General features: G+C 35.9%; 1 protein-coding gene across 1 annotated transcript; it reads left to right on the top strand.

Annotated features, from left to right (window-relative positions):
• The first annotated feature begins 6557 nt into the window (after nucleotides 1-6557).
• On the top strand, nucleotides 6558-13126 carry LOC110646993 (cyclin-dependent kinase F-4). The gene is made up of 19 exons (XM_021800656.2): nucleotides 6558-6720; nucleotides 7517-7777; nucleotides 7851-7901; nucleotides 8055-8607; nucleotides 8700-8778; nucleotides 8889-8957; nucleotides 9035-9124; nucleotides 9213-9351; nucleotides 9715-9817; nucleotides 9919-9971; nucleotides 10053-10119; nucleotides 10226-10334; nucleotides 10579-10644; nucleotides 10820-10888; nucleotides 10977-11040; nucleotides 11163-11279; nucleotides 11647-11678; nucleotides 12338-12416; nucleotides 12643-13126. The coding sequence occupies exons 4-19, from the start codon at nucleotides 8600-8602 to the stop codon at nucleotides 12858-12860; spliced, it is 1362 nt and encodes a 453-aa protein (XP_021656348.2). The 5' UTR covers nucleotides 6558-6720; nucleotides 7517-7777; nucleotides 7851-7901; nucleotides 8055-8599; the 3' UTR covers nucleotides 12861-13126.
• Nucleotides 13127-21848: the final 8722 nt, after the last annotated feature.

Genomic DNA, 21848 nt, shown 5'->3' with positions numbered 1-21848 from the left:
ATTGTGCTGCAGACCCTAAAGGAAAAATAGCTATACGCTAAACTGTCAAAGTGTGAATTTTGGCTGAAAAAATTTTTTTTCTTGGGGCACATAGTATCGACAGAGGGTATTAAGGTAGATCCCAGTAAGATTGAACGTATCATTAATTGGAAGCCACTCAGAAATATCACAGAAATTCGCACTTTTCTGGGTTTAGTTGGATACTACCTCCGATTTGTGAAGGGATTCTCTATGTTGGCTTCTCTCTTGACCAAGCTACTTCGGAAAAACGTGAAATTTCAGTGGACGGATAAATGTCAATAAAGTTTTGATGAGTTGAAGAGATGTTTGACTGAAGCCCCAGTCCTAACTTTACCTACCCCGGGTAAAGAGTATACTGTTTACAGCGATGCTTCTCACAATGGGTTAGGCTATGTACTGATGCAAGATCGAAATATCATTGCATATGCATCGCCCCAGCTGAAACCGCATGAAAGGAACTATCCGACACATGACTTGGAGTTAGCAACTATTTTATTCGCTCTTAAGATCTGGAGACACTACTTATATGGGGAGAAGTGTTACATCTACACAGATCATAAAAGTTTGAAGTACCTAGGCACCCAGAAAGAGTTGAATTTGAGACAGAGGAGATGGTTAGAACTGATTAAAGATTATGATTGTCTGATAGACTATCAGCCAGGGAAAGCTAATATGGAGGCTAACGCCTTAAGTTGCAAGATTATGACAAGTTTAAGAGTTTCTCCTTTGTCTATGGTACATGAGTTGAGTGCATTGCATGCCCGCTTAGAGATTAATGATGAGGGGCAGACAGTAGTTGTATGGCATGTATAGCCAGTGTAGATTGATCAGATTAGAATGACTACTCATAATAATGAGAAATATCAGAAGCTACTGGAAGAAGTCTGGCAGGGCAAGAGAACTGAATTCTCAGTGAGAGGTGATGGCCTACTGCCACACCAGGGCAGAATGTGTGCTCCTAATGACATTGACTTGAGACAGATCATTATGAAGGAAGCACATGAGTCTCCTTTTGCTATGCACCCTGGTGGCACTAAAATGTACAGAGGACTGAAGGAGCATTACTGGTGGATGGGTATGAAAAGGGATGTAGCTGATTTTGTCTCTAAATGCCTAACTTGTCAGCAAGTGAAGGCAGAACATCAAGTACCAACTGGTTTATTACATCCATTACTAGTGCCTGAATGGAAATGGGAGCGGATAACTATGGATTTTATGATGGGACTTCTGAGAACACAAAAGAGCCATGATGCAGTATGGGTCATAGTTGACAGATTGACCAAGTCTGCTCATTTTCTGTCAGTCCAGATGGACTATAGTTTAGAAAGATTGGCCAAATTGTACATAAATGAAATTGTGAGACTACATGGAGTGCCAGTATCGATTGTATCTAACAGAGATCCTAGGTTCACTTCTAGATTCTGGGGTAGTCTTCAGAAAGCCCTAGGAACTAGATTGAACTTCAGCACGGCATTCCACCTATAGATAGATGGCCAGTCTAAAAGGGTAATACAAATATTAGAGGATATGCTAAGGGCTTGTGTGATTGAGTTTGAGGGTAGTTGGTACACACACTTGCCTCTGATTGAGTTTGCTTACAATAATAGCTACCAATCAAGCATTGGGATGCCTCCATATGAAGCTTTGTATGGCAGAAAGTGCAGAACTCCTTTGTGTTGGGATGAAGTAGGCAAAAGAAAAATGATAGACCCAGAGATTGTTCAGCAAACAAAGGAGAAAACCAGATTGATCAGAGATCAACTCAAAGCTGCATCAGACCATCAGAAGTCCTATATTGATCTGAAAAGAAGAGACATTGAGTATGTAGTGGGTGAAAAAGTATTCCTCAAGGTTTCCCCTTAGAAGAAAATTATGAGATTTGGCAGAAAGGGGAAACTGAGTCCTCGTTTCATCAGGCCATATGAGGTTCTAGAAAGAGTGGGTCCTTTGGCATATTGTTTAGCACTATCTTTAGAGCTAGAAAAGATACATAATGTCTTCCATGTGTCCATGTTGAGGAGGTATAGATTAGACCCATCTCATATACTACCAGTAGAAAAGATTGAAGTAAATTTAGACCTCACATATGAGGAAGAACCCATAGAGATTCTGGCATATGAGGTGAAGTAGCTACGGAACAAGTAGATACTATTGGTTAAAGTTCTGTGGAACCATCATTCGGGCCAAGAAGCTACTTCGAAACGAGAGGAGGACATGAGGAGATAGCACCCATAGCTGTTCAGAGATTGATACCAGGTACAATTTCGAGACGAAATTTATTTTAAGGAGGGGAGAATTGTAACACCCCTATATGCATAGCCTAGTATATTGCATTGTTCCGGTGACCGGTGTCAGTCCGGACAATTAAAGGGATTAAAACCACATCTAAAACACCTAGATAAGCCCTGAATGCAAATAATTAGTGATTGCTAGATAGTTAAGTATAAATAAGAAAAACATAACATAAAAGTTTAAATAACCCGGGAGTCACAATGATGGGTGACCTTACTTGGAAGTGACTGCGAGGTCAGTCCTAACCCTAATTTTGAATAGGAAAATGTGACGCTGCTGTCCTAAGAACTGTTGCGAACCTAGTGGAAAAGAGAAAATCACAGAAAAGAGTTGATAAATAGGTCAAATAATTAGGTTAGGACTCCGGAAGAAATACTGGATTATTTGCAAACCGAATCAATTTGGTGAGGGGCAATTTGGTCAATTCACCCCTAGAGGTGACTCCTGACCTAACTGTTCAATAAAATCGGAGAAATGAAAATTTTGGAATAGAGAATTAAATTAAAGAACTATGAAAAAAAAAAAGAAAAAGAAAAGAAAAGGAATTCTTACATCACTTTGATGACATCATCTATGATGTTAAAATAAAATTTTGATTTCCTTAAATTTTTTACTAAGTCAAATTAACATAAAAACATATAAAATTAAAAGAAATAAAAATTGCTTCATCTTCCTCAATTTTGTGCTGTCCCTCTCTCTCCAATTCTCTCTCAAACTTCCATGAAAATTACCATTAAAGCTTGATCCAAACTTTTCAATCCCATAAATTAACCCTAATTTCCCCAAAATTTCCCCATAAACCCTACTTTGGCAAGTAGATAAGGAGATTGAAGAAACAAAGTAAGGAAGAAAAGTGAAGATTTGGAGAATTAGAAATCAAAGTTGAGGTTAGTAATTAAACTTGAATTTTGTTGTTTAATTTCTATATTTTTAGTTAACTTAGAATTTAACTTAAATTCAAACAAAAACCATTATGGGGGACTAAATGAAAAATTCAGCCAGCAATAGGGGGAAATGAAATTGCATGAATTTGATGGAATTAAAGTATTAATTTAGTTGAATTAAGCATGTAAACAAGATCTATGCACTTTAATTTCATTAGATTACACAATTGAGGAATTAGGATTCTTAAGCCTCTTGAAATTAGGAGAAAAATTGAAGGAAATAGTCAATTGATGCAAATGACCTTAATTGAAGTTAGAAATGGTTAATTGGGGTCATTTGTGATGTGTTGGAATTGGTAGAATTAAAAAGCAATTCAGATTGGTTAGGGTTCCAATCTGGCAGTTTGACCTAGGTCCCTTTCAAGGACAAAAAGTGAAAATTTACCAACCCAATTTGTGTGAGGCCAATTGAGAATGAAATTAGAAACATAAAGACACAATTTTTGTTTAGAGACCATGCCCAGAAAATGACATTTAGATAGTGAACAATCAGGTCAAATCCTTGTAATGTGCACTGCCACTATACAAAAATGACCAAATGAATAGTGTTCATTTGGCCATAACTTGGGCTAGACAGGTCCAAATGACCTGATTTTTATGGCATTGGAAAGGTATGACATAGCACTACAACTTTCATGAAGAATACCAACTCAAATTCTGCCCATAACCAAGTCATTTTGCCACCCAAAATTAGTTGTCCAAAATTGTCAGAACCTAAACAAGCCTAGAATTCTGGGTTAAGAACCAATCCGGCCAGCCTTATTCAAATGATCATATCTTGGGCTACAAAACTCCAAATGGAGTGATTCAAAAAGAGAATTAAATATAAGACAATAAGAAAGAACTTTGAGGATACTTAGCCAAATTCTCACAGTAAACAGGCCAATGGAACAGTGCAAAACAAGACACAAAAACTGAAAATTTGAAATTGTCATTAGGAGACCTAAAAATTGAAGAGACAACCAAAACCAATAAATTAGACACCTAAAATGTAGTATGTGGGTGTAATTGGAATTCACATACCTATTAAGCATGAGAAAGTCAATATTTTAACTCGAATAGTGCCATGAATAGTAACCCCAAAATACAAATTTTTAAGAACATGATTTTAAGCATATTAAGATTAGAATTAAGTAGACATGAAATTATTTATTATTGAATTTATTATAAGTTGTGATACTGAAACACTGCAAATTGTGTGTTTCAGTTGAAAAAAATACGGGAAAAGAACCTGAATCACAGAGTCAAGGCTTAGAGGCGACTCGTACGAGATTTGTGCACAACATAGAATTTTTATGTAAATTTCCTTTAGCAAATTATTTGAATGAATAAATTGTGACTTATTTGTATTGGAAATTGTGATTTAATGGAACAATATGCTTTTGACCTAAATTGTTAGAAAATTTAGTGGTATGTGATGAATTGCAAATAAATATTTAGAAAATTATTAAGATAGTTTTGAAACCACAGTGTCATGACTATATATCTGAATACCTCACTAGCATGACTAGTGGAAGGAAATAGTTTTAAATTCCCTCTCTGACTGAAGTGTTGAGGTGTGTGCCAGTAGATGAAGAAATTTGAATGGGTACCCATAGTTTAAGCTAGCTAGCCTTGGTATGTCTCATAAGCCTCTGGCTATTGAGATAAACACTATACTGATTGCACGATATGACTGTGTATTTTTATAAAGTTTGTTTTGTGACTTTTGAAACGAAAATGCTTTGATTAAAATTTAAAATTGTGTTTTGCATCTATTTACTGACTTCATCATTATAATTGGATATTTGTGATTTAATTATGTATAAATGAGTATTTTTAGTACGTTGTGCACCACTGAGTTATTGTACTCAGCGATGACTTTTTATTGCTGTCGCAGGTAGAGAGACTAGTAAAGCAGCCGAGTGAGCTGCTAAGAATCATAGTACTACCTTGGATCTTTTGTCGGGTATTACATTATACCCTTATTGTATATCTTTATTTTGATATAAATGAATGTGTGTACATTGTAAACTGATCTTGAGCAGTTTGTATAGAAACTATAATAATATTATTTTTTAAATTTCTACTGTAAATTTATACTAATGAATGTAAATTAATTTTTTTTTAATGGAATGTGAATAAAATTATTTAGCATTATTTTTGAAGATATTTGAGTTGAAAATTGAGCTATGATGGTGGTTGATTTTAGTGAAGTGCATAAATTGAAAGTGTTTTCTACAGGTGAAAATTTTTTATTTTTCTCAATTACAGCTGACACTCTGCCGAAATTTTTCCAAAATTTGCGTAAAAATAAAAATGGATAAAAATTTTACATAACTTCTAAATTTCAATTACATTTTTTTAATGCTTGCTAGAAATACTCACAACTTTCAAAAAGTAAGAAAATTATTTTAAAATCTCTTGTAGTATATTTAATGGGTTATCGGTAGACGAAGTCGGTAATTCATTAGGTATACTACGAGATTATGTTATACCTTACAGAGGGGTAAGGTGTGACAAAATATATATATACATGCACCTACTTTCACATTTTACCGCTGCTCCCAAGATAGTAAAGTCTTAGTTTTCACCAAAATATTTTGTCATAGACAGATATTCCGACAACGAAAAATGATGGGTATGACAGAGAGAATTATAGTGTGAGTTTGAGTGTAAATTAAAGGAGTAAAAAAAATTATTAAAATAATCGACGCCGCTTATGATAGCATTCAACTATTTTTTATTTATTTTTACTTTTAAAGATTATACTTTTTTTATTAATTTTTAATAGTGAGACGCTACTTATACTAATTTTTTCTCTTCTCTTATCCATCTCTCAAATCATCCCTTTCGATAAATGAATGTAAAGTCACCTTACATGGTAAATTTTTTAATATAACCTTTTAGAAAAAGCCTCTTTAATTCCTCTTGTCATTTTAAGTAGTAATTTGAATATCTTTTGCTTCTAGTAAGAAATATAATAATATAATTTATCTATTTTTTAATTTTTAAATTATTTAATTTTTAAATTATTTAATTTTTAAAATAATTGTTTCTTTTTTTTAAAATATATAGATCAACGAAATACTTGATCTCAGCTGGACAAGGGACTAAAAAGTAGACAATAAAAATTAATTAATATATTTTTTAAAATAAAAATTAAATAATTAATTTGATTTAAAATAAAAAAAATTAAATAATAATTTTTTTTTTCAAAAATAACATGAGGAGCCAGAAAACATGGTAATTACAAATGCCATAGGCCACATTCCATGGAATGGAAAGGTCGTGAGCTATAAATAGGGGTTTAGGAGGCCCACCATGGACATAGATAGAAGTTAGGTACGAAAGAGGGGTATCTGTAGGCGGTGGGTGCGCAATTGCGTCCAATTCGGTCTCTAAAAAGCTGAGATTCAGAAACAGAAACTCTGGATTCCTCTTACCGTCCTAAGCGACGGTTCATATGCCGGTTGGCTTCGAGGTTTTCTTTCTCTTTCTCTATATTTGTTTTGATTTTTCTATATATGTATGTATGTTTCTTTGCTTGCTTTTGTTGAGATTACGATTGAATTGTATCAGATCAGATCTCATCTCCCTTAGTTTTCTTCGCATGTCCGATTGTTTTGATTTTGATGTGCCGTGCGTGGGTTTTGTTTCTATTAGGATTAGGGTTTGATTTGACTTTGTTGGACGATTCATTGCCGTTTCAATTAGGTTTGTAATCAGATCTTCTGATCAGCTGAAAGTGGATGGCTGTTGTTGGGATTTGATTTTCAGCTAATCGTTTTTTTTAGACAATCGTTTTTAAAATCAATTTGGAAATTATTCCTAAATTAATTATTTAGGATCTAAAGCATTTGGGATTTTCTTGGTTTTTACTTTTTTTTTTGTCTCCTGTAGGATTTCTCATGCTGATCTGTTCATGTTGATTTGATGATTCATATTTTGTAATTTTTGCCATGTTATCAGATCTGTTTCATTGATTTCCATTAACCTTTATTTCATTATTTGCGATTTGTTTTGTCCAACAAACTCTCATCATGAGGGGAATTTTATGGTTAACTTGTTACAATGCTATGAGATTTAATAATTTGCACAGTTTTTTTTTTAGCTGAGTTTGGTGTCTCATTCCCTTGCAATTATTTCAATTTTAGTTTTTTTAAATGCATTTGCATGTCAGATGATATTGAGTTTGGGAAGTCTGAAATGAATTGCATTTGTATTAGTTACTAGTGATGTTTTTCTACTGAAGTTCAGTGTTTAAATTTTAATGATAGGTTGTGACGGACTTGAATCTAGACGGCTTCATTTCCTTTATTAAGACATGGAGAAAGTGTGCTTCTGGTCAAATTGCTTCCAGTTTCGAGTTTTTTCATTTCAAGAAGTGCTCGACTGGAGGTGTCTTGTCCTTGGAGACTTTCTTTTGGTTTCCTTTGTTAATTGCACTTAGTGGTCAGTTTCTCTTTAATGAACAGAACAAGAGGCGTGATGCAAAATTTTTCTGAGATAGGTGTTAGATCTTTAGTGCACTTATTCAAGTAAGGAAGTTATCCCTTTCTTTTTGAAGAGAGTTTACAATAGGACATCTCTAACAAAATTATTTTGTTATAGTGCATTGTTGATACATCATCCAGTCAAAGCTTTTGGGAACACGTCATCCAGGTACTGAATATATATATATATATATATATATATATATATATATATATATATATATATATATATATATATATATATATCTTACATCATCTTTTTGATTCATTTGTTTCACATCTTTTGTCTAATTTCACTCTAACCTTTATGATTTTTTTCCAGAGTTAAAAGTCTGCAAGGAGCCAAATGAAAGCTGCTTAAGTAATTAAGAATTAGATAAGACCTTACCTCAAATCCCTGCAGACTGTAGTTCTTAGAAAATGGTTGCTCCTGATGGGTACTGGTTTTGAGTGTCAAGATATCTGCTCACTGAACAATTTCCATGTAGCGTAGATGAGGTAGCTCTTTATTGTGTTATCAAACCTTTTAGTGACTTTCTTAAGATTGTCTACGACCATCATTCTGGTGGGTTCCTACTTCTGTGTTTGGTTCCAATATGTTTTGTGGTCTTTGTTTTGTCCTGCCTTCCATGCTTTTTTGCTATCTTGAAGTTGCGGGTTTAGCAATGAATAAGCCCCTCCATCCAAAACATTCTGGTTTTGTGCTCTCAATTACCTCCACAGAAAATTAACTGGAGAATTAGCTGGACCCAGCCGGACTTCTGTACTTTCTACTACGGTTCATCTACCTTAGATGTCATATAGTGTTTTTGAGACTTGCACTTTTTGTGAATAAAGGAGGAGCATCTTTGTATTCCACAAGGAAGAATGGAGAGGTTAGTTGAATTTTCACATTTCATTTGCATTGCAATCTTTATAATAGTTGTTGATTTGATTTATTTGTAAGCTTTTGTGGTTTCTTATGTAGGTACAAGTTAATCAAGGAAGTTGGTGATGGAACATTTGGGAGTGTGTGGCGAGCGATTAATAAGCAGTCTGGTGAAGTTGTAAGTATGATTTTACTTTTTGGTTATATGTAGCATGGATAACTATAGTGCAACTATAAGGTTCACAGATTTTCTTGTTTCTAAACACTTGCTTCTTTAATAATGAACAGGTTGCAATTAAAAAGATGAAGAAAAAATATTATTCATGGGAAGAGTGCGTTAATCTGAGAGAAGTTAAGGTAATATTGCCTACATGTTTGTTATATAATGAACTTCACTGTATGTCTTACCAAGAATGGCCTTTTTCTTTCAACAGTCATTGCGGAGAATGAATCATCCAAATATTGTGAGACTCAAGGAAGTCATACGGGAAAATGACATTCTCTACTTTGTTTTTGAGTACATGGTAAACATTTTTTCATCAATTTTAAAAAGACTCCTTGCTTATTACTTGGCATATATTTTTTGTTTTTTCATGCACATTTCCTTTACAGGAATACAACCTTTACCAACTTATTAAAGACAGAGAGAAGCTATTCTCTGAAGCTGAAATAAGGAATTGGTGCTTCCAATTGTTTCAAGGACTTGCTTACCTGCACCAGCGAGGATATTTTCATCGTGACCTGAAGCCAGGTAATTACTGGTCATTAGGTGTTGCAACTCAAATGAAGCAAAGGGCTGTCACTGAATGCCCTGGGAAATAAGTGAATATGTAGTTAGGCATGAATTGAGGTTTTAACCAAGCCGGATAAGCAGCTGTTTTTTTAAGCATGTTGTTTTCTTTTGTTTGTTTATGATGTCAATAAGGTTCAACATGTTTGCTTCCTCTGGTGGTTTCATAATGACATTTGTTTGCTTGTTTTATTAAATGCCATTCAGCATTATCCTTTATTTCTGACTGGATATATTATTTATCCTTTGTATCATCTACTCCTAGTGTTTCCCATTTTGCATGTGCTGCAATTATAAGTTATTTACATGCACATTTCTTGGCAGAGAACTTGTTGGTTACAAAGCATTTAATTAAAATTGCTGATTTTGGTCTTGCTCGAGAAATCAATTCACAACCACCCTATACGGAGTATGTCTCAACGCGGTGGTATGTTATTTGTTTTTCCTTGCTATGCTGCCACTTGATGGGCAGATGCCCTCACGTTATTGTCTTCCTGCTCACTGACCTCTTCCATGTGGACGTGCCAGGTATCGGGCCCCTGAGGTGCTGCTTCAGTCATACCTCTATAGTTCCAAAGTTGGTCAGTATCAGCTGTTAATAAGTCAATGAGTTAACCTGAAAAATATAATTTGAACTATTTATTCATTTTCTTCACCTGCAGATATGTGGGCAATGGGTGCTATCATGGCTGAGTTATTCACTCTTCGTCCTCTTTTTCCTGGTACAAGGTAGTTATCTGAATTCTGGTTAAAATTTGGTAATAACTTGAAGAGTTGATAATTGCTCAGCACAGTTTCTGCCCATTGAAATTTTTTTCATTTATTATATGTGCAGTGAAGCAGATGAGATCTACAAAATATGCAATATAATAGGGAGTCCAACAAAGGACTCCTGGGCTGATGGACTTAATCTTGCTAGTGCTATTAACTATCAGTTCCCACAGGTTAAATTTACCTATTTTAATTGTTCTCTGTGTAGTGGTTGCCTATTTCCTTTGTGTATGCCTCCGGTTACATCTTTCCAATTGGATATATAAAACTGGGAATTACTGATAGAATTATGGTTCATGTATTGCAAACTTGAAAAATTTCTAGTCATTAGTGCTTGTTGCTAGGCATATTAAATATAAATTCTACTCTTTGTACATAACTATAGGAGTTTAAAATAAAGTTGTCTTAACATTTCAGTCAGTTGGCGTCCACCTTTCTGCACTTATACCATCAGCAAGTGACGATGCAGTCAACCTTATCAAGGTTAGCACCAGTTTCTAAATGCTCTGGCGTTGTTTCAATTTTTCCCCCTACATCTTCAGCAATATCCTACTTGATAGACATTCTATTCTTATGTGCTAGTACATTGGATAGGAAAATGTTTTTCTAAGAGGTCCTTCCTGACTTTCCCCTGCAACTCGTCTTTTTCAACATGCAGTTGCTTTGTTCTTGGGATCCAAGCAAGAGGCCTACAGCTGGAGAGGCACTTCAACATCCTTTTTTCCAGGTGGCATTTTGTGGATCAATGTATGCTGAAGTTTGCTAAGTATCATTTTTAATCACCCAATTTAAAGTTAATCTGTTTGGTGTGGCAGAGTTGCTTTTATGTTCCACCAACCCTTCGTTCGAGAGCACCTGTTACTAGAACTCCTCCATCTGGTTTGTTTTCTACCTGCATTGAACGGTTTCAATTGCAAAAGTTAATTTCTATTGTAGAGTGTTTACTCTTACAAAGAAAACATATTCTAACCTAGTTTATTTGATCTCGTGCTTCTGCACAGCTGGAACAAAGGTTGCCTTGGAGCAGCAATGTGCTAGGAGGCAGCCAGCGTCATTGCCTAATTCAAAGGTCACTCACGGTTTTCTATCTTCAAAGTTAAATGCTTCCTTGAGCTCAGGTTGGTATAATTTAATTGGCTTTTGAACTTGTAAGTTGTTTTGCATATTAAATCTAGTCTTCTATCAGCTCTGTATGTATAAATTGTATGATGATATGCATTTTTTGTGCCAATGTGGATATTCTATTTAGAAGTTGTAAATATGATACACATAATGCAATGTTTGTACATTATTGTAAAAATATTAAAATGATCAATTTTGGATCTCTATTTTTTGGATTTGCATGTATATGGTTCCATTGTAATGTTATAAAATGCACTGGAAGTTGAATGAAAAATTTAGTTGCTAAACTAGTTGTCATACATTTTAATTGTAGGTTGGTTGGGAATGTTGTGTTGTCATCCTCATAATGTGCTAATTTTGCAGGTGTACAGCGTAAACTGGACCTGGTTAACCAGGTAAGATGCTATAGCATTTCTGTTAAATTCTGTATTGCTATCACATCATTTTTTTTTTAATATTCTTTTTTGAGAATGAAATTGAGAATCTTTTAGGAAGATGCTGCATCTAGGTTTTAGGCCACGTATACTCTGTTGGTCAAAATCTACGCATACTTCAAATATGTTATTGGAAGATTGGGTTGGGTTGGGTTGGGTTAGTTAATATATAAGGGTTTTTGGGCTTTATGCAGTAAACCCTAGTCGTGCAGAATTTTGGCTCAAGATAGTTTTTACAAATGTCATTTCTCAGCTGCATACAATTTGATATTTCATAAGTATAGCTTTTTCTGCTCACAATTTGATGTACTTTCCTCCCATCCCATGAATCCCCTATTCATGCAATCATTTTATGTTTCTTACAAGAGTTAAAATAAAGGAGCTTTGACACATTACTTGCATTTATGGCATGCAGTAGTGCGTTGCCTGTACTTTTTTTTTTACTTGAACATAGGAATTATCATAACCAGATATGAAGTCCAATTTGAATTTATTTTTCCCACATACATACATACATAGAGAGAAAATTAGTGCTTAGTGGTGGGAAAATCATAGCTGAATAAATTGTGTATATGGCTGCAATATTAGTAATTCTAAGCTGGCTTTCTTTATGGATGAAGGACGCAAGTAGGAACGAAAAATCATTGAAGAGTGCTGCTAAACAACAGAAATATCGACCACCAGGAAGGAAGAGCCCAAGTAAGTTTATTTATTTTGAATTGATTGAGATCTTTTAAAACTTCTGCTCTTGATTACATGCGAATCAAGCTATGTTATTTAAGAACCATGACAATCTATAATATTTAGAATTTCTTTTTTTTTTATATATATATAATGTTTAACTTTGAAATTCGGCAAATGACAATTTTTTAAAAGTCAATCCAAATTTCAAAAATTAACTTTTATAGGCAATATTAATTGGCAGTGGTCATTAACAAGGCTAGAAGTACACGTGGAGTGTCTGATGCAGCTGATAAGTTTGCGAGTATGTCGATTGGTTCTCACAGGCAGATTGGGGCACAACCTAAGCCGCCACCTATGAAAGCTGGAGTGCAGTGGAGTGGTGAATCTGGTGACATGTTTCTCAGACAAACCCATCAATTTCAACCTGGCAGAAGTTATACTAGAAAAGTTGCGGGATAAGTTTCAGTGGGCGTTTAGTATGTTTGTGTAATGAGTAGTACATTAGTTGGAATGAATTACATAAATGTGTGATGTGTGGTGTGTGGTGTTGCATATGCATATAACAGACAGAATGCTTCAGTTATTTGTCAGCTTGGCTTTTTTTTTTTTTTTGGTTAATAATAAAAGACGGCACATGGTGGAGAAGAAGATGTGCAAACATAGTTTTAAGTTGGTGTTTAGCTTCTCATGTTGGGGATGAAAATGAAAACTTACTTTTGCCTTTATTCTGTTGTGGTGTTTGTTTTAGACTTTAGAGAGTTTGGTGAGCTCTGACCTCTCTGTGTTTTGCATTTTGTAGTCCTGTAAAGATTACTAATTAGAATGTTTAGATTACTCGTCAAATGACTGATTCTAAATATTAAATAAAGAATTGTTGCACCGAACAGGATTATATCTGATAGATTGAAGAACATATTTATAATAATAAAAGAAGGAAAAGAGCTTGCAATTTTAAAAAGGCAAAAGCTATTGCAATTAGATCAAGCAAATACGATAGCTTAATCCAATTCAAGGAGTGAATGAAAGGAAACCAGGGATAATCTCCTGAACTAGCTTAAGCTAGCCCTTAGGGGGAATGCTTAACAAGTGAAAATAGTTCAACACGCCCTACTCCATAGGTTCTCATTATTTATACACAAAGATGACTTTTCCACAGCTCTAGGCTCCATGAGATTGATTCTCTTTTCCGAAAATTCCTAACAAATTCACCTGCAATTGATTACCATACGTCAGCACAACACTAGGCCCTTCCATCTCTGCTAGCTCATTCTTCTTCCTCAACTTCTTTCTGTAGTATACCCTTAAAGGCTTCGGCCCATTGCCCATATTCATTGAACTTGTAGGATTGCTTCTATCAATACTTCCCTCTCGGAAAACTGACTTGTCCACAAGGCTGGTAGCAAGGAATTGGTTAATCAAATATAAGACATCCATGTGGCCTCTTCAGAGGTTTACCCTTTCATTTAACCAATACTTGAAAATTTCTGATGCCAATGGTTGCAACCTGCCTTTCTCCAATAAAGCTTCAGGTTCTAACAATGTTTCTTCTATTTCCAAACCTTTTGGTAACTCAGTGGCTACTTGATGATCTGCCACCACTTTCTTGAGTTGCGATACATAAAATACTGAATGAATTTTTACATTTTCTAGTAGTTGCAACTTGTAAGCCACATTGCCAATTCGCTGTAGTATAGTGAAAAGGCTAAAATAGCAGGCTGCTAATTTTGAGTTGATAACCCGTGAAAGAGATGACTGACGATGGGGTCTAATCTTCAGAAAAATAATATCTCCCACATTATATTCCACCTCCCTGCGGTGTTAATTTGCTGCCCTGACCATCCGCTGCTGCTCTCTAGTTAAGTTGTAAGTTAATTGCCGAAGTAACTGATATCGGGTAGATAAATTTTGAGCCACTGATTCAACTTTTGTTTCACCAGGTAAAAATTGAGTAGGAATAAGGGGTGGTCTGTCATATACTATTTCAAAAGGAGACATGCCTGCCACTGTATGGTAACTGGTATTATACCAATTCGGCCCAAGGTAGCCACTTGCTCCAATTTTTAGGTTGTTCCGAGGTGAAGCAGCAAAGATAAATCTCTAATCCTCTATTTAGAACTTCCGTCTGCCCATTTGTTTCAGGGTTGTAGGCTGTACTAATTCGCAATTGAGTGCCCTAAAGACGAAAAAGCTCAGACTAGAATAGACTAAGGAAAATTGGATCTTGATCGCTGACAATAGATCTTGACATCCCATGAAGTCTTAAACAATTTTCTTTTCAAATACTTCTGCTACAGTTCTTGTAGAGTAAGGATGCCGAAGACCAATAAAATGACTCTATTTGGAGAAACAGTCCACGACCACCAAAATAGCATCAATCCCAAATGAATGAGGCAGGCCTGTTATGAAATCTAATGAAATATCTTCCCATACTGGATTCGGAATGGGCATGGGTTGGATTAAACGAGCAGGTGAGGAAGCTTCATACTAGTGTTTTGGACACACTAAACACTCCCGCCACAAAATTCTTAACCCTCTTCATCATGCCAGGCCAATAAAGATTGGAAGCAAGGCGCTTGTAAGTTCTGAGAGCACCTGAATGACCCCCAATTGATGAAGCATGGAATTCAACAAAAAATTTGGGAATCGGTTTAGAAATAGCAGAAAGAACAATACGTCCTTTATAGAACAAGCGCTTCTAAATGAGAGAATAGTGCTTGTGAGAATTAGGATGAGATTGTTGATCTCGCATAATTTTTCGAAGATGAGAGTCGGGAATAATTTCATTCTCCAGTCGTTCCTGTTTCTTTCTGGATGTGCCAAATAATAAGAATAGCATCTAGTAATGAGTATAGCATCTACGATTACACTTTGACTTCTTAGATTAAATAATCGTGAAAATTGATTCTAATATATATAATTTAGTCAATTTCATAAATAATAATTAAAAGTAAGTAAATCGAAATCGAATATTTTGATCGCTTAAAATGAAAGTACAACCCTTAAAATTAAAAGCAAGAGTTTCGAAAAAATAAAGGATGGATAAAATAAAAATAAAAGACTACTTAAATTTAGTTGAGTTATTGTTATTTGATGTTGTTGGGCTTTTCCATTATTATTTTTTTGGTTTTTATAGTTGTGTTTGTAGATGCCTAGAAAACTCTTAGAAAACTCTAGAACACGCTTTGTTATGTTTTACCGTTACTTGCAGTCACTTGCCCACTTTTTGGAACTGTTTGGAATCTCTTGAAATTGCTATTAACTCCCTTTTTTCATATAACCATCCAATAATCACTATTAATTTAATTATTAATTATTTCATAACACAGATTAATTAAATTAATAAAATAAAATTAATTAAATTAATTTCACAAAAAATTAATTTAATTAATTTTTAAACCTAAAAATAATTAATAAATAAAATGATTATTTTTAGTGTAAATAATTGCCCCCTACATCTAATTTGGCTTATTAAGCCATTCAGGGTGAATAAGTACTGATTTTAGTTCATTTCTTTGCTATTCAAAATTTAAAAAATAATCCAATATTCCTTATGATCTTTTTGAGAATTTGAAATTTAAATTAATTTTATCAAATAAGAGTTCAATTTTCTAGAGAACTCTAATCACTGCAAATCATCATTCCTATAGAATTTTAATTACTATAAACCTCTTATTACTGCATATTTGTCCTTCCAATGGGCATTTAAAGCTAATTTTTTTTTATCATTATCTCAATTACCACCATCCAACCAAGAGAAACCAATAAATTACTTTTCCTTTCTTTCCCTCTCCCTTTTTCTTTCTCTTTCTTTCTCTCTTTTTCTTTTTACTTCCTTTCCTTCCCAATGGTGTGCTACTTTGTTCATTGCCTACAAGCTACCAGCATCGTCCCATTCTTGTTGTCATCCCACCTTCGTCGATCAATCCACACCGGCATCTACTATTCATTCCATTGACAGTGCTGCCCCCAACCTTGCCATCGGTTCGCGATTTGGAGTAATCATCGATTGCCATTCCATGCCATGATTTCAACATCGCCTATTCCTCCTTATCCAACAAACATCCCCATCACACAGTTGTCTGTTCATTGGCTTTGTATCGCCGATTAGCACCACACCATTCCTTGTGTTCTTGTTCATTTTGATTTAGGTAAGATTTGAACCTTTCATTACTCTTTTGATATTGATCTTACTACGAATATGAATGGGTCATGTTGATTGTGTCTGGATTTGGGAATTTCACAAGTACTTGCTTAGGTACCTTTAGTGTATCGATTAGTATTTGCAGTAGCACCTGCAAATTGTGTGACACTCCTCACCCGTCTATAGTGTAGGTGAGCAAGGCATGTCACATTCGGTGTCGGAGCACCCTATCTTATCTTATTTTATTCCTTTAGTAATTTGCTTTCGCTATATTTTAATATAGATTATTTATCTAAGGAGAAACCAGCGGAGTTTCCCCTATTCTAATACCGTTTGGCGTATTTTACTATTTACCTGTTTAAAAATCTCAATAATATTTTCCATACAATAATTCATCCATACTCATATCATCATTTCAAAAATCATTATGTAATTCAAATCCATACTCATTTATACAAATTCATTCATGCTTATTACATATATCAAAATTCTCAATTTCATTAGTTTACATAATTTGCAAACTAATTGCATAAATTCATAATTTACATCATGTGTATATTACATACAATTTCCTAATTTTCATTACAACATAACAAATAATTATAATGCACAAATTACATAATATGACTAATGTGAGCCCTATCTACATGCATTGCTGAGGAGGTGACAACCTTGAGCACTTCTGACACTTCTGTAGATCCGAACTCCAAAATCACAGTCTAATATCTACTGGGCTTTGTCTTCAGTACCTGCGCGAGGGAAACAAATCCATCGAGCTAAGCATTGCTGCTCAGTGGTGCGATAATATAACAAAGAAAATAATATACAAATAAAGAAAGAAATGGATTATACCTTGGATACTCTGAAATTTAATCTAATTTAATATAATACTTCTAGTATCAACTATCTTTCATTCTAATTTCTATCTTTCGTTCTAATTTATTCATCTTAAGAAGTAATTTATTCCTAAATTCATAGTAGTAATATACTTATATATCTTTTTGCAAATCTTTTTATTATTTCATTCAATACTTTCTAGGTTATCGCATATTATTTCATAATAATTAAATTTTAATATCGTTCTAATTCATTTTAATTTTTTCTACTAAATAACTAATCTAATTTATTTTAAATATTCTTACTCTTTTATTTAATTGCTAATATTTTCAGTTGCTATTATTCTTAACTTATTTCAATAAATTTCACAGCCTAAGTAACCTATGACAGGCTGACTAAACTGGATAACGAGTCATTGGCACTGGACACCGCGATGTCTCGGGCCGTCATACCATGGGATGTGTAAGCTCAGTACGTCAACCACGTATGCAGTCAGTATGGCTAGAAAGCCATGATAACAAGTAATCGGGTATAAAAGCCATGAGTGCGGGCATAAAGCCATGAATACATGGTGTGAAATATATCTATTAAATCATGAGAATGAATGTGCACCCTAACTTCCTCCCTTAAGTCACCTAGAAAAAAACCCAAATACTTCTGGTTAGTGAGACCTACAATTTAAGATGCAAGGGTAACAAAAGCATCAATGTATTCATCTACTTATCTTGTTGAAGAGTGGATGAACCCTCACATGGGTTTGCTCTCATATCACCTCCATGTCGATAAAGTAACTCTAAGGTCAACTACGTCCAAGAAAAGTTGGGAGAACATAGTCGAAGCCAACGTAACCAATGAAGTGCTAGTCCTTGCATGCACACTAAAGCACACTAGACTTTCAAAGCCTCGAGAGTTTGATGGATTGCAAAATACTGGTAAGCTCTAGCTAACTAACCCACTAGATTTACCCCATCAAAATTTAGAAGTTCCACTTTCTTGATGTTAAAGAGGAATTATCTGATGCCACTTGAAGAGCTAATGGTCAAGGTGTGGAAGAAGTACCCCTAATGAGAAACCGAGATGAAGTTTCACCTTCCTGCATAACTAATTTGGCCCCGTGCCATAATGGAAATCATTGCTTCCAAACGAGAAAATCTCTAGTCCTGTTCAACTTGAAAAGAAGTCATCTTCTACTCCTGCTCGAGCTCATGGTAAACAAAATTTCTTCCAAGTTCATCATGTTGTTCTTTACTTGATCAACATGTCCTTCCATCTAAGTTTCGGTCATGGGGTAAAAGATCTGACAGGTTAGACCAATGATAGAGTGAAGAACAGATTTATAATAATAGAAAAGGAAAAGACCTTGTAATATTTAATATGTAAAAGCCATTGTAGACACCATATTTTGGCCGACTTTCAAAGACAATGATCTTTTAAAATTGAAACTTTATTATCCGCTCTCAACCGATGTCCCCAATCACAGATAGCTTTTCCAAACTTATTGATTGCTCGTCCCTGGAACAAATCGATCTCACGCTCAAGTTAGATTGTTTTTCGATCTCCTGGTCTTTATCAGATTAGTTTGAGTCAATATTGGGTCTCCAGACCATCCAACCTTGCCTGCTGTTGTTCTACGATCTCTCTATTTACAAATATCACATAATTTCATTTAACTAATGTTGTGATCGAGCCTCCTGTGTCAATTCCTCAGATATTCCTCCAAATGAAGTTAAGGTTTTTATCCGGTCTAGTAATGGTTCCGACCTTAAAAGTTCAAGTCAGTATCAAATCTTTGCAATTCTAATATTCTAAAGTTCCATCCGGTATTTAGTCATGGCTCCGTCCGATCTCATGTTCAAGAGTGATGTTTTTCCGATCTCTTATCTTTTGATTAATAGTCGCTCCCAGGTTTAATGTTCAACTTCATTCAATCAGTTAAGTACTCAGACAGTTTGGTTTAGAGGCTTTCCGATCTCATCAAGAAATTCAACATAAAAGATTTCAATTCATTTCAAAAAATATATACAAGTCAATTAGCGAGGGGGGTCTTCTCTGCCCTGCGCCCTAGTTACATCCCTCTCTCTCTCCTCACCCTCTGGCTCCTCTTCGATGTCCTCTTCGGCCTCTGGGATGAGCTTATCCATCCAGGAGAAGTCCTCCTCAGGATAACGCTTCTTCAGTTCAGCCAGGAGGTCGTTATGGGCATTCACATATGCCCCAGCCTCTTTTGTAGTACTCTCCTCCTCCTTCGCTCTAAGTTCCTCAGCAAAACGAGCGAGATTGGTAGATCGACCAGCCTAGGAGGCTTTAAGTTCCCGCTCCACTGTGGCTATCCTCTCTTCTCAATACTTCACCCGATTTTCCAGTTTGGCAATGTAATCATTGGCAGAGGGGAGCTGAGCGTTCGCGGCTGAGGCATCCTAGACCGCCTTAAAAATCTCCTTCCTTAAGACATGGGCTTTTTCTCTAATCACGTGCTGGTTTACAATAGCCTCCAAGCCCAAACTCATTGTTTGAGTTAAAATATCATCAATACTCTCCTCAGCCAATCGGTTCCGATCTTCTTGGAAGCAGATAGAAGTGCCCATGACCTTGGCTAGACCGGGATTCCCTCGGGTGGAACGGTTCCTTTCCAGTGATTAGATAAAGAGTTGAGCTCCTCGAGAGAGCGTTCTGACAGTAGGGCCAGAGGACTCCCCTTCTACATTAGAAGAGATCAGAGGAGGAGGCGAACATTCAATTTGCTGAGGAGGAGAGATAACGACCTCTACTTCTGTGACCGACTACTCTTGAGGTCGAGGAGGGGAGCTCGGTACTTCCACCAAGTCTTGGTGAGGTGTCTGAGTTTCAGGAGACCTCCCTCTTTCGCTTGCGGCTCTCTTTAGAAATGTCACCACTCTCCATACCTGCACAAAGAAGAAGTCAGTGAGTTCGCTAAGATTGAGAGACTAGAGATCGGGATTGTACCGGTACTAGGACTGAGGTCAGAGAGCTGAAGCTCATAGTCTTCGTCGGTGATCAGCCGCATCATCCACCACTTCAGTTCAGCCATGACCGCATCTAAGCATGAATATTTATGGGTGGCCACCTGAGTTTTTTACTCTTTCACCATGGCGTCTTTGTCTTTATTTAAGGTAAGCTTCTTAGGGAGTTGGGGTACCAAATAATTCCAATTACGTGGGATCCCCTTAAAGCCGTCTCGATCTTTACTCCTAAGGATGAAAAACTACTCTTTCCAATTCTTCAACGAAGAAGGGAGATCGGTGAAAAGCCCGCAGTTCGGCTTTGCTTGAAAGAACCAGAATTCGTCATCCTTTCTTCGGGCAAGCCTATGCAGCTCGACAAAAACCTTAGTCGTGGGCTCCAGTCCCTTTGCTCGGCAGAGGCCCCTGAAGGCTATTAAAGTCCGCCAGGAGTTCGGATGCACTTAAGCTACCGATACATGGTGGAATTTTAGGACGGCCTTGTAAAATCCATCCAAGGGAAAATGGAGCCTGGCCTTCAGCTGCTCCTCGTACACTATGATGAGATCGCCTTCTTCAAAGAAGTGATAGGCCCGAAGATCACCATGGCATCTGATCAATTCAAAAGAGTCGATCCACAGATTGAATTCTTAACTTATGGACTAGAGATCAATTTCTCTGAGGACTGATGGCAGTTCATCAACTGGTAGGCTCTCCTTCCTCCAAGACATTCCTCGCTTCTGTCTGATAGCCGAACCAGTAAACAGAATGATGGCCGTGCTGGATCGTCCGCTTGGTCTAGTCGCATCGCCTTCTTTCAAAGTCCACGAGATATGAACGGAGGGAGGACTAGCAGCTCTCTGACCATCGGTACCGCTCATTTTCAGAAAATAAAAGGGAAAATTAACCGAGAAAAGATCAAAACCCTTACCGGAGTATAAATCGGTGCCTGAAAACTTTAGAAAGTGAGAGGAAGTGTTGAAATCACTACGAGTAGGTCTGAAAATGGCATAAGGAAACAAGTGACTCACCTTTCCCCTATTTATACCCATCTGAGCATTAAATACTCACGAAGTCCCAAGTGATGCATCGGTTAACGGGACCCGGCCACCTCTTTGACACGTCGTAAGAAGGTTCCAAAAACATAATAAAAAAAATTGGATAAATGAGATCGGTCAACTAAGGTCATCAGATTGAACAAATTTCCAAAACCACGGATTGGCGAATGGCGATTCGTCTAAGGATCAGATCGAGTACACTTATCAGAGATCGAAAAAATAACCAAGGCAAGTTAGATAGAGGGGAAAGATCAGGAATGAGAGAGATCAGGAAATAAGAGGGGACCCGATGTAAGAAATAAAGATCGAAATAATGACCCTAAAAGGTGGTCATAATGGGAAGATCAGAAGAAACAGGAAACGATGTATAGAGATCGGAGAGCGCAGAGGGGTTGAATAACTTCCCCCATCTTTAGATCCAAGTTAATTAAAATATTACAGGCATGATCAG

This window comes from Hevea brasiliensis, chromosome 18, assembly GCF_030052815.1.
Source record: "Hevea brasiliensis isolate MT/VB/25A 57/8 chromosome 18, ASM3005281v1, whole genome shotgun sequence".
NCBI classification, from domain to species: Eukaryota; Viridiplantae; Streptophyta; class Magnoliopsida; order Malpighiales; family Euphorbiaceae; genus Hevea; species Hevea brasiliensis.
This window is presented reverse-complemented; position numbering and strand designations above follow the sequence as displayed.